The sequence below is a fragment of the Equus quagga genome, chromosome 1 (assembly GCF_021613505.1).
Source record: "Equus quagga isolate Etosha38 chromosome 1, UCLA_HA_Equagga_1.0, whole genome shotgun sequence".
In the NCBI taxonomy this organism is placed as follows: Eukaryota; Metazoa; Chordata; class Mammalia; order Perissodactyla; family Equidae; genus Equus; species Equus quagga.
In genome coordinates this window covers 5893702-5907017 of record NC_060267.1, presented here as the reverse complement: position 1 = coordinate 5907017, position 13316 = coordinate 5893702, and the positions used below count along the sequence as shown (strand labels likewise).

Sequence of the window (13316 nt, the reverse complement as noted above, 5' to 3'; positions counted from 1 at the left end):
ACTGGCTGTGCGGTTCTTCTACAGGTCTCACCTAACTCTTTATTATATCTCCCAATTCTATGGACTGGCTGTGCGGTTCTTCTACAGGTCTCACCTGGCTCTCTCACTAGTTTGCTCTGAGGCACAGCTGGGCTGGTGCTCCTCTCTGTGTTCTCCATCTACACGTTTCCACAGTCTGTTCCTTCACTCAACAAAGAAGAGGCTCTCTGTGCCAAGCACTATTCCAGGTGTTAGTGTATAGTAGTGAACAAGATAAACGAGGGCCAGACGCTCATGGAACCTACATTCTTAAATTCTTACATTGCAAAGAATAAGCAAGTGAACAGACACATTATAAGGTGATGTGGGTGGGCAGGTGGCTCCTTTGGAGCGGTCATAGAAGCCCTCCTGGAAGGACACTGGAAGGTCTGGGGGAAAAGCATTTGCTCATGCAGGTTTCCAGGGCTGCACAGAGCTCGGGGATTTGAAGGAAAACCACAAAGGCCAGCATGTTTGGGGAGTAGCGAGTGAGGAGAATGACTGGGTTAGGTCACAGAAGGGTCAGAGGCAGGTCACCAAGGGCCCTGAGAGCCTGGGGAGGACTTTGGATTCCATCCTGGGTCATAAGAAGCAAGGAGAAGCTTCAAAATCATAAACTGTATTGATTTTCTTGTCCAAAAGGTGACTCCACTCTCCCCTGAGAGAAGGGATTGTAGGGTCCAGGGTGAAGGCAGGACTAGATAGGCTATTGCAGTGGGCGGTTTACTGATTAGATTACTGATAGATTCCGAAGGATTTCCAATTAGCACTGCTGATGGATTGCATTTGGAGAATGAAGAGAAGGGAGAAAACCGAGGTCGCTCAAGTTTCTCTTTTGAGCGGTGGAGTGAACGAAGGAAGGGAACTGCTGGAAGACAATTTAAAAATTTAAAATTCCCTTTGAACATGTGTAAGTATGTTGTACCCACTCAGTAATTTGTGATTGAACTATATGATTCAAGGTTTATTCAAATCTGTGCAAGAATAAGCCATGTTATAACAAAGTGCCATACTATCTGGGAAATTAGAATAAATGATATGCATTTAAAATGAAAGTTCATTAAGCAAGTTAGTGTTTCCATGAGAATAAAATCTACCATTTATTGAGGGGTTTTTATGTGTTTGAACCATATGAAATTGCAGATATTGACAGTTTTGAACTTGAAAATAGCAATGCCATATGGTTTATCCCAGTATATACTAGCCACACAACTATCTGTTTATATATAAATGAATGAATATTCACAAAACCCCTTAAGGTAGGCTTTTTATTGTCTTATAATTGGTAAAATGGAAGTTCTGAAAGAGGTTAAATAACCTTAGCCCCAAAGTTACACTACCCAGGTTTCTAGCCAAGGGGTCATGCTGCCTCCCCCAAATGAGACAAGCTTCAGATCCAAAAGACACAGATACACAGACACAAGACAGCCTGATCTGACTGGGTGGAGAACGGCTGCCTGCCTCTCCTGCAGAAAGCCATACCCCAGTGGACCTCACAAGCTGACACTGCATTTTAGAAGTTAATACAATGAATAAAGAGAAACCAGACCATGAGTTAATACTATTAAAGTTACTCAGAAATTCCCGTCAAAGTCATTTCTTCAAGAAATTTCCAGCTTCTCTTCCATACTTATCACTGAACTTCTCTACTCTGCAAATATATAAAATATAAAACAAGTGATTCTAACTTCAGAGGAAGAAAATATAATGCCACGGTTCAGGGCATATCACCAGTCAACAAGCTTTGAGCACTTTTCTCAAATGCCTTACAGCACACTTCTTATTGTAGTCTCAAGCATTCCTATATGCTATTAAAAGTGGTACTACCAGGGGCTGGCCCCGTGGCTGAGTGGTTAAGTTCGCGCGCTCCGCTGCAGGCGGCCCAGTGTTTCGTTGGTTCGAATCCTGGGTGTGGACATGGCACTGCTCATCAAACCACGCTGAGGCAGCATCCCACATGCCACAACTAGAAGGACCCACAACGAAGAATATACAACTATGTACCGGGGGGCTTTGGGGAGAAAAAGGAAAAAATTAAAATCTTTAAAAAAAAAAAAAAGTGGTACTACCAGTGAGTGAGATTTAATATGGAAATATGTAAAATACATTTATCAGTTACAGGGACTTCAAGCTTTTCCCTCTTTCCGTAGTCTCTAGATTGTCTAGATTTCAGTAAAATGAAGAAGCTCTTCATTTATTTATTCTAACACTACCTGTGAATCAGTTAGGAACCTGGTAAGTACCGAATGGCTATATGGGTTTGATCGGTTAGTAATTAGCCAAATTAAGTCAAAGGCTTAAAAAAGTCTACATGACTAAAAACCTTCCTGTCCACCCCTGGGAAGAACATGTCCCACACAGTTCTTGCATTGATAGTGTCCATTAGAGCCAACAGCCCTTCATGGTGGTGAGCAGTAGAAATAAGTCCCTTGTCACTGAAACCACATTCCTGCTAATGGAAAATTGAATTTTCAGTTTAATAACCAAATGAATCTGTTCTTCAATGCTCTATGGGTCAAGGGCTCTCAGCATAGTGGCTAGTCCCCAAATTGGTCAGAAAAGTAAGGGCACTATTTATTAATCTCGAAGTTCTCAGCCAGCTTTGATATTATTTAGTAATAATAATGATAAATACCATGTACTGAATCCTTACTCCATGCCACATCCCACGCTCTGTGCTTTATGAATGCCTTTTCATCTAAGTCTCCCAGCACCCCTATGGCAGAAATTATGTTCTATTGGTTTTGACTAAAGCTCAGAGATGTTAAGTAACTTTCCAAGCGCAGAGCTGGGATTCAAACTCAACCATTTTGGCCTCAAAACCCCTGTTCTCACCCTAGAATCTTGCACCCACCCTGAAAACTGGCTATGTGTGCTTGCCTTTCTGGTGATCCTTTGTATTCTTAAAAAGCAATATATGTGATTTTCATATTCAAAATTTTGCTACAATTAGGTTTCCTGAAAAATAATTATTTTGTGATTGAGGTCAATATTTAGTCAATCAAATGCGCGTGGTCATTTATTGAGATGGATTATTTAGTGATTTTCTTGGCTTTGGCAACAACGCAGAAAAACACAGTAGGAAAGAATTGTGGCAGGACAACTCCTCAAAGTCTTAATTTCTGTCCCTGCCACACTGTGCAAATGAATAGACATGTGTCATAAGAAAGTCGAGATAACAAATATTTAATGATCAGCTTTCAAAAAAGCTACTGACTTAGCCCTACATGGAAAGACTCAGGTAGGTTCTGACAGAGGTTTTGCTCCCGAAAATTAGATAAAGTCTGCTCTCAGAGTGAAGAGAACAGTGGGAGAGAAGAGGCAATGTGGACAAGAAAGCATGTGGGAGAGAAACCCCAAGCCGTCTCCAGGCTCTGAGCCAGGCACTGCTCAGAAGCTGATGAAGAGCTGAGCTGATCCTCTCTTCGTCATTGTGTGGGTCCCACTGTTCACTAGTAGTCAGCCCACTGTCCATCATTGGTCCATGTCGAAGTGTTGCTCGCCTTCGTCCAAGAATCTTTTCCTTTTCTTCTGATTGACCATCTCTTGGGAATAATCCCTCATCCAACTGCCCAGGACACTCATCAACACCATTTTGCCGCCATCTCTGCCCCCAGATTGGAGGGTAGAAGCCTTGTAGTCCTGTGGGGAAAGCTTGGACACTTTGTGGGGTGATGTTGGTGACAGCTGAGAGGGAAATGTTTGGTCCAAAGAAAGCAGGATTCTTTGGAATCAAGTGAAATCATCCACTGAGCAGGACAGCAGAGGAATGCGGTACCCCACAAGAGCGCGTTAACAAGTGTTGCGTCACAGAGCATGTTAGAGCTGGAGGAGAACCTGGAGACCATCCAGTCCCACCCTTCCGCATAGCAGAGGAGGCCCAGAAAGGAGACCTGACTTGTTCGAGGTCGAGTAGCTGGTTAGTGGCTCAGCCAGAGCCTCTCTCCACTGCCCCGCACAGGCAGGTCTGGCTGGGGAGCTCTTTCTTCAGAGGTAGATTTTTCTCTGATCCCCCCTCAAGTCATGATAAAGCTGAATGGAGGGCCCAGGTCCTAAGTTCTTAGAAGCCCAAATTCGATAGCTCACAGTGATGCCAAAGCTAACGTTTGGTTGGATTAAATTGGTTTATTGCCCTAAGATACAGTGAAGTCATTTTGTTGAATGTTTGGGAGAGCCATAACTGCTTACAGACAATTTCTCTTTCACAGAGACTCTACGAGACGGCTCACATTGGCCCACAGGTGCCTGAAACAGAGTGACAGAAGACATTTAATTTTGTTGGAGAAAGTCCAAGCTTCTCTCCAGATGATAAACAAGGAACTGGCTTTCCCGATAGCCATGCCTGTGTCCTTCTGCTCATTCTTCCATGCATTCTGACGTCACCAGGATTTTTACAGGTGGAGAAGGAGGATCTCATCCTATTGCTCAGCATTTCTCTAACAATCACTCTGTAATTTATTGCTCTCCATGGGTTTCTGTTCCCTTTATAGTTTTTTATGTCTTTAGAAACTTATTTTTTTAGAGAAACACTAGCATTTAGCACCGCTTTATATATGTCAGTGTATTTAAAATTTCTTTTTTTGTGGCAGATAAAAAACCTTAAAGACTCCTCTTAGAGAGGTAGTCATGGAATGCTCAAATAAAATCTTTGTTTATAGGACACAAGGATAGTCAGATACTAAATAAACCCAAAAATGTTTCCCATAAATATTCAGTCGATTCCTGATTCACATTGTACACTCTTATTCACATCTCACACATGGTTTCTGTTCAACCAATTTGAGAACTTCATGGAAAACTTGGGTAGTAGGTTGGGCAATAGGGTAACGCAGCGGAAGCTTTTTTTCCAAGGCTGGCATGTGAATAAAGTACCTGCAAACCATGAAAAGAAACAAAATAGCTTTAAAAACAAGAATTTTCACTCGGGTCACATCAGTGCGTGCACACTCACTGGCAGAGGGCGGTTGGGTGGGGGAGGCTAAGCCGCAGACTCCGGCCGCTTTCAGCCCTCCCACCTCTCCCACTGGGACCCAGACCGTCTCTGATGTGTGTGCCTTTCGGCTCACTGAGCACTTTACTTCAGCAAAGGAAGTGAATTTCATTAATAATGTACTGGTTATCAAGGCATTAACACGGAAGCCAGGGCTGTCCTCACCAGCAGGAGCTGAGGCCCCTGCTTCCTGTTTTCTCAGGCAATACACAGCGGGAGGTGAACCGAAACATCAAGCTGTGGTGACCGTGAGGGCCAGGTCAAGAGGGAAGAGTAGCGTTCATCCTCATGGCCTCAGCAAAAGTAGAGGAAAGGCCAGGGGAGGAGACAAAAGTGAGAAACCCTTAGCCGTCAGCTTGGGTTGGTTCTCAACCCTGGGTGCAAGTTAGAATCACCTGGAGAGTATCTTTAAATGTCCGTGCCCAGGCCCCACCTCAGACAAACCGAACAGAATTCCCGCATGTGAGATGTGGGTATCAGTATTTTTAAATAGTTACTCTGATGATTCTAATGCACAGAAAGTTGAAAATCACTAGCTTAAAACGAGGATCACAAACCTAAAGGCTCACAGGTAAGATATTGGGAGGAAGGGCAAGAGAGGGGACAGTGGCAGACTACACAGTGCCTGATCCACCTAAGAGGGCAGCTGCTGTTGAGCCCTGGCCAGCCACTGTCACGTAGGAGCGTGACACCATTTCTGCCAGTTGTCCTGATTTTTAAATGTCATAACTCATTTTTTAAAACTGGGTTTTGTGATACATGCTACAACATGGACAAACCTTGAAAACATTACACTACGTGAAAGAAGCCAGACACAAAAGGTCATATATTGTAGGAAATGTCCAGAATAGGCGAATCCACAAAGACAGAAAGTAGATGAGTGGTTCCAGGGGCTGGGGGGAGGGGAGAATGGGATGTGACCGCTTAATGGGCCCCAGGTTTCTTTAGGGGTGATGAAAACATTCTGCAATGAGAGTGTGGATGGTTGCACAACATTGTGAAATGTATAAAAACCAGTGAATTGCACTTTTTAATTGTTTAAAATGGTGAATTTCACACTTGTATGAATTTTACCTTAAAAAAAAAAGGGAGGGAAAAATTGGGTTGTGTGGGCCAAACAAAATCCTTTTTTTTTTTTTTTTTGAGCAAGATTAGCCCTGAGCTAACATCTGTTGCCAATCCTCTTCTTTTTGCTGAGGAAGACTGGACCTGAGCTAACATCCGTGCCCATCTTCCTCTACTTTATATGTGGGACACCGACCACAGCATGGCTTGCCAAGTGGTGCCATGTCCGCACCCGGGATGGTTGGAACCAGTGAACCCCAGGCTGCCAAAGCAGAACGTGCATACTTAACCGCTGCGCCACCAGGCCGGCCCCCAAAATCCTTTTATAGGTGCCAGAATGGAACCTACGGTGTAAAACCCCAAGGAAGAAAAACAGGGTCCACAAATTGGGCTGCCATTTTGTAAAAGCCAAGCCAAGCCCATAACGTATGCCCCCACATCCTTTTGTGTCTCCATCCCAACGGGGGGCAAAGCTATGCCTGTGCAGCCTTCTCATCTTGAGTCAGACACAACCTGGGGTTTTTCCTTGATAGGTGCAAATGCAGGGCTGTACCGCTAAGTGCGCTTGGCTCTGCCTGTAAATAGGAGAGCCCCTGAGGTGTAGAACAAGCCGGCTGATGAAACCAGTGCTTGCTGCTGCTCTTTTCTTACTGTTTTATTACTGAGTAAGAGAGGATAAATGAAACCAAAAAACTAGTAACTGCATTCATTAATTGTTTCTCCTTTAGAGGAGAAACATTGGGTTTTTTTCAATGACTCGGTTGAATTCACAATCCATAATTTATCCTTTCCTTCAGTAGGGTTTGTTACAGCGTGTTAAAGTCGTGACTGTTTCTGTGAGATGCTGGCTGCCATAGAGACGTGAGTGAGAAGCAGTTCTTCACGGATAGCTTGATGCTTCACTGTCTTTTCTGGCCTGGGAATATACTCCAAATGGCAGTGGTTCTTAGGGCTCCCCCAAATCCTACTTGACTGCAGATCAAAGTGAAACATTATTAAAAACAAAAGTAGAATTTCCCATCGTCACTTAATCTCCTAAGTATGGGGCCGTGTTGCATGAAAATCAGAAACGGGTGGGTTTTAGTGAAGATTAGATTCAGACTTTTTCTTACCGGAATTCTTCTCTGTAGTCATTCCTAATATACTCGGCTAAAGTCTTGCTGTACTGCAGGCAGCTCCTGAGGATGCAGAGCTGCTGGTACAACAGAACTGCCTGGCCGGGACTCAGCAGCTGGAGCGAAGCTGAAAGCCCCTTCACCACTTGTTTCACAACACTGGCCACGAAAGTCATCTAGACGAGGAAAACGCAGTTACGTGGGGGCTGCACCTGCTCCAGCTGGAGCCTCCGCTGTGAGTCCAGGCTGGGCCCCAGCACCCCTCACACTCTGCCCTCGCACTATTTCTCATTGAAATGGGACTCAGAGCACCAGACCATAGACCAACTAGGTTTGCCAACTGCCCCCCTACAAGGAAAATCAGAACAAGGACTGACTGTCAAGGAAGTTCGGCGCCAAAGCGGAAGGAGAACATCGCAAGCAGGAGTGAGGATAGTGGGGGGCTCAGAAAGGTCTACGCCTCCTCCAGGAGGGAAGGTGGTTTCTCCTCTGTTCTACTGTTAAGAACAAATGGCCCACAGACAGCAACTGCCCGTGACCTTTCAAAGAAGGTTCCTACAAGGCAGTGGTTCTCACACGTTAGTATGCATAGAAGGCACCTAGGCCGCTCACTCAACATGCAGAATCCTGGGCCCATCTCCAGGGATCTACCATAAGCAATTCTGATGGATTCGTTCCCTGGACCACACCTTGAGAACACTAAGTGAGAAAGCAAAAAAAAAACAGGCTTGACACAAGCAAGTAACGTGTTTTTTTGGTTTTGGGGTTTTTTAATTTTTTTTATTTTTAATTTTTTTTAAAGATTGGCACCTGAGCTAACAACTGTTGCCAATCTTTTTTTTTTTTTTCTGCTTTATCTCCCCAACTTCCCCACCTCCACCCCCGTACACAGTTGTTTATCTTAGGTGCAGGTCCTTCTAGCTGTGGCATGTGGGACACTGCCTCAACGTGTCCTGACAAGCCATGCGCTGTCCGCACCCAGGATCCGAACCAGCAAAACCCTGGGCCGCCGCAGCAGAGCGCGCGAACTTAACCACTCGGCCACAGGGCCAGCCCCGCAAGTAATGCTGATGTCACTGTTAGCTGGAGTTTTCATCAAGAGCACTTCTGCTGTCATTTCTCAGGGGGAAATTAAAATGGAAAAAAGTAGCAATAACGTGAAGTTACTGGGTTCCTGCTTCACACACACACAAAAAGCTGGCATTCACAACAGAACTAAATAAAAAATATGAACAATGGATTCCATAAATCTTTTTTTTAGCGGAGAGGGGTTGCATTTTCAAACTACTATCCATAGATAGAAGCCACTATAAAAATCAAGAAGGAATGCTAGCGCCCTTTCAAGCTCCAACCAGCAGGTCACTCTGCACACCTATTAAATTAGTATCAATCAATGTGTTGCCTTGTCTATTGACGTTGCTACTGGCCCTTCCTAAGTAGGGCAGGTGGTTTGAAGTGTTTTTCCTAATCCAAATCCATTTACACATATTGACTAAATATTGCATCAGGCAAACACAGACTGAGGGTAGAGAGTCTGCAGCAATGGAACAAAACAATGCCCATTTAGGCATTAAATTTTAAATTTCTTTAGCATCTTGCTCTGACCAAGTAAGAAAATCAGCCAGAGCCGACTGACATGCAGGTGTCGTCAATGATCCCAACAGTTTCCTTGCCTGCAAATGTCTCTCAAATACTCTGTTTCTACCCAAACTCTTTAGAACTGGGCTAATATTGAAGCTCTCAACAGTCAGAGGTCCTTTTCCCACTCTTCATCCTGACGTGGTTTGTGGTCACAGGCTGGCCTCATACTCAGCTCACTTCCTTTGCTGAACCAACCCTAGAGGTTGAGGAAGAAACGTGCCTGTTGCTTGGAGTCCTTAGGACCCTAGATCTCACACCTTGGTTGAGATGACGGGGGTCTGCCACCGCCCCACAGAAAAAGGCAGAGTCTGGCCTCTTGGACATACGAGTTTCTATTGCTGTGATGACTGTACCGTATGTCACTCCTTGAAGTGGGCCTGAGTCTGGTGAGGGTCCGTGTGCTGCTAAAGGAGCCAAGTTCATGGGCTCGATCTCTGCATAAGGCAGTTGGCTATACTACTGAAAAGTGTACCCTCAGGCCCCAGCTAGGTTTTTGTGAACATAAGCCTGGCAAGAGGATCTGGATTCCCTAGGACAAGCTCGACATCACTCTAGAAAAACAGCTCAAAGCAGGGAACCGCTGATGTCACTGGGGGCACGTTTCTACATGGAAAGAGAACGTATTACCTCATGGCGGAGCCTCCATTAGCAAGGAAAATTTAGTTTGGATTACTACTTTTTGAAGAGATTTCCAATTAAATGTATGTGGATTGAATGTACGACTACATGAATGAATAAAGGGAGACTACGTTTGGGGAGATGAGAAGAGATTAAAGGATGAGGCCTTTATTAGAATTAATTCAGCAGGTATTTTACTGAATATCTGTTATGTGTCTAGCACAACAGACAGCTCCTACCCTCATGGCACTTGGAGTCTGTTGGGGGAGAAAGACAATCTGTGAGTCGTGATAGACAAGGTTATGCCGTGGTAACAAACCTCACAAAATATCAGTGCTTTGCTTAAAACAGCACAGGTTTATGACTTGCCCACACTGCATGTCCCTTATGGGTCGGTAGGGGGTTCTGCTCATTGTAGTCACTCAGGACCGTATGGAATGTCCCCAGTCACAGGCCAGAAGGAAAAGGGAATGCAGGGAAGCATGCAGTGGCTCCTGAACCCTGTGGCAAGGCGACTTCTGCTCACAGGCCCTTGGCCAAAGCAAGAACAGAGACCCACCAAACTTCAAGTGGGGAGGGAGGTACAATCCTATCATGTGCCTCGAAGGAGAGAGAGCCAGGATACGTGTGGGCACCAACAGCTACCACAGGGAAGGACCAAACGTAAACTGCACAGCGACAAGCCCTACGAAGGAAAGGAGGAAGACACCACGCTCTGGTTATGTGTGCCTCAAACGGGGGGTCTGACCTAGTCAGAGGAGGGGGCACTGAGGCCTGAAGGATGAGGAGGAGCTAACCAGGTGGAAAAGGGAGGGAAACGCATTACAGACAGACAGAGGCAACCGTCTAGGTCCCGAGAGGAGAGGGGGGTGTCGGAGATGGGCAGTGAGTAAGAGACCCTCACAGCTGGGAGAGTGAGGGACTAGAGGAAACTGGGGGGCCGTAACACGCACAGCCTTGTGGGCCATATACGTACGGAGTTTAGTCTTTACTCATTATGAGAGATTTAAAGCAAGGGATGACAGAACCAGATTTAAATTTTGAATAGATCCCTCTGACTGTAGTCTGGGGGGAAGACAGGGACAGACCACGGAGATGAAATTGTGGTGTCAAGCAGAGAGATGGTGATCCATGGACCAGGAGGGTGGCTGCCAGGTCACAGCGTCCAGGTGATCCCAAGTGTCATGTTCATACTCACCAACCCAAACTCACTGTTTCAGGTAAATGGTCATTTTTTTCACTTAATTATACATCCAATATTTTAATATTCTGTTTCCTACATATATCTTAGGGTTTTTCATGAAATAAAGATCACATTTAAGATGTCATTTCAGTACCTTAAACATTCAGGCCCCAAACATAAAAACATTTTATTTTAATTAAATAACAAAATAATCAAATTTACATTTTGCTTCTGTTTTATAAACCTGACTACTTATGGAGAAAATCTGCGTTATATTAATTAAGCACAAGACCATCTTTTTAATTAGCCTTGAGTAGGGGTTTTGTTCTTGCTTCTAGGTACTTACTATGGGAGGGCGACTTTGCAGGAAGGACATCAGCCAGCTCACAGCAAACTGTGTGGATCCCAATCCAAGATTTCCCTAAGAGACCCAAGCAAATAAACGAGTTATAGTCATGAAGGTCAAGTTGTACCTAAAAGGATATTCATTCTCAAATACATTTTATCTGGATTAATCAAATCTTTAAAAGCAGCATCTAGGAAAATAAGCTGGATGAGCACTTCAAAGCAAATGTAGCATCAGTGAAGTCAGCCAGTGTCGGAGACCATCTCTAATAGGGGCATTTTAAAAAAGGTATATTGTTAATCATATACTGTACATGTATCATCTAGAAGTCATATGATGTATATAATAATCACACAATATAATATGTATAAGAAAATATCTGTTGTACCTGCTGAAAGACAAGAAGTATCTCGTATAAAAGTGCTGTAGCCGTGTCTGTGTATTCCAGGATGAGCTTCTGCAACTAGAATTTTAAATAATAATCAATGCAGTATCATTGGCAGAGCCAGAAACTGGTCATTTCTCCTGGTTCCCTTTTGGTACTTATAAAAGAATTTTTGATTAACTGAAAATATAATTACTGTGGTCAGTTTTCCTGTTCCATTTGGTTTAGCATCTCTCAAACAAAGCAGCTCTCATAAAAAGACTACATGTTTAATAATGGCTAAGAAAGTGGGTCAAGGAAAGAAGATACAATGACCCACAGAATACTAACACAAAAAGACTGCACATTGATTTGCAAAATCATTCAGATCAACAACCCTACTTTCTTTCAAGAATGCAGAAATGTGCTCCCCAGAATTAAGGTGGGAGATTCTCTGGAGAATTTAGGCTTATGCCCAACTTCAACTATAACTCCTTCTGTGGTATGGGTATATATGGCTTAAAGACTTTTTTTTTGCTCTCAAGAGCTCCAAACAGTTGGTGAGGCTGTCTTCTAGCCCATGGGCTACTTGGTGCCTGAGAACTGTGTCTGTGGGCATGCTACAGGCCAACACATTTTCCCTGACAGTATTCTTTGCAAGGAAGAGCACTAGTTTGACATCTCCCACTCTATTAGACTGTGGAATGAAATTTATATGACCTGCTCATGGCCACACTAACAGCCCAGGTGCAAAAGATCAGCAAATCCAAAACCAGGGAATTCAGATCTGTCTATTCTGCCCACTAGATATTTTCATATGAACTACCACAGGCAAATCAAATCAACTAATCCAAACCAAGCCTGTTATTTCCCCTTTGAACCCACCCTTCTCGCTGTAATTCTCATCGGACACCCAGGCCAGAATCTGAAAGTCATCTAATCTTCACACTTTTATTTGCACATCAACCTATCAACTCAATTTCCTAAAAACTTCTGGAAGCTGTCCTCTTTACAACTACCATCCTTTTTCTTTTCTTCATGTACTTATTGAACAAATATGCATCGGACGCTGTACTGGGTGTTGGGGATACAATGGAGAGCAACAGGGCCATGGGCCCTGCCCTTGTGGAATATACAGGCTAGCGGGGAACAGACGTCAATCTAACAATCAAATAAATAAATGCATAGTTGCAAACTGAGACAAGGCCTTAAAAGAAAACTACGGGAAGTTAGGAGGGCTCTGAAAGACAGCTTAGTCTTGTTTGGGGGTCAAGGAAGCTTCCTTCTGGCCCATAGCATCCCTCAGCTGGACCATTGCACTAGCTTCTTAACAGCTCTGCCTATCTGAGTCTTGCTTCCATCTCACTCTCTAATCCCGAATCCACTCGCTCCACTGTTGAAAGTGGTACCGTTGATGCTCCATATACAGTCTGTAATCATAGACTCGTGTTAGATTTGAGTGACAGCTGTCTCTCAAGCACACTATAAACTAATGAGGGCAGAGATTGGGTCTATTTTGCTTCTTGTTTGGCCCCCACTGCCAGCACACTGTTTAGCTCATAATAGATTCTCAATAAATATTTATTGACTGAGTGAGTGAATTTAAGAGTTTTTTAGGGGCCGGCCCCGTGGCCGAGTGATTAAGTTCGCATGCTCTGCTTCGGTGGCCCAGGGTTTTGCCAGTTTGAATCCTGGCATGGACATGGCACCGCTCATCAAGCCATGCCAAGGTGGCGTCCCACATGCCACAACTAGAAGGACCCACAACTAAAAATATATACAACTATGTACCGGGGGGCTTTGGGAGAAAAGGAAAAATAAAATCTTTATAAAAAAAAGAGTTTTCTAAAACATAACTCTGATTAGATATTTAACAACTATCAAATCATGTCCCATCCTTTAAAAAAAAATTATGTGTTGGTCTGCTCAAAATAAACTAATAATAAGCTGATTTATTCTTTCAGAATAAGTGCTTT

At 43.9% G+C, this 13316-nt stretch overlaps 1 protein-coding gene and 1 long non-coding RNA gene across 8 annotated transcripts in view; one reads left to right on the top strand and one right to left on the bottom strand.

Moving 5' to 3' along the window:
- LOC124245580 (uncharacterized) overlaps positions 1-7379 on the top strand; it is a 29224-nt gene extending 21845 nt beyond the window's left edge. The window contains exons 2-3 of the long non-coding RNA XR_006890278.1: positions 4227-4415; positions 7245-7379. This is a non-coding gene — a long non-coding RNA (uncharacterized LOC124245580). The remainder of the gene's footprint in view (positions 1-4226; positions 4416-7244) is intronic.
- The window catches only part of C1H12orf56 (chromosome 1 C12orf56 homolog), an 81885-nt gene continuing 71545 nt past the window's right edge, over positions 2977-13316 (bottom strand). For 3 of the 7 annotated variants that reach the window (XM_046672949.1, XM_046672959.1, XM_046672967.1), the window contains 4 exons: positions 11365-11439; positions 10977-11051; positions 7186-7364; positions 4412-4890 (listed from right to left, as the gene is read on the bottom strand). In XM_046672949.1, the coding sequence (XP_046528905.1) occupies positions 4761-4890; positions 7186-7364; positions 10977-11051; positions 11365-11439 (459 nt within the window). In that variant the 3' untranslated portion in view covers positions 4412-4760. Of the gene's footprint in view, positions 4264-4411; positions 4891-7185; positions 7365-10976; positions 11052-11364; positions 11440-13316 lie in introns of those variants that run through there. The other 4 variants (XM_046672976.1, XM_046672987.1, XM_046672996.1 and 1 more) reach the window with 4 other exon arrangements.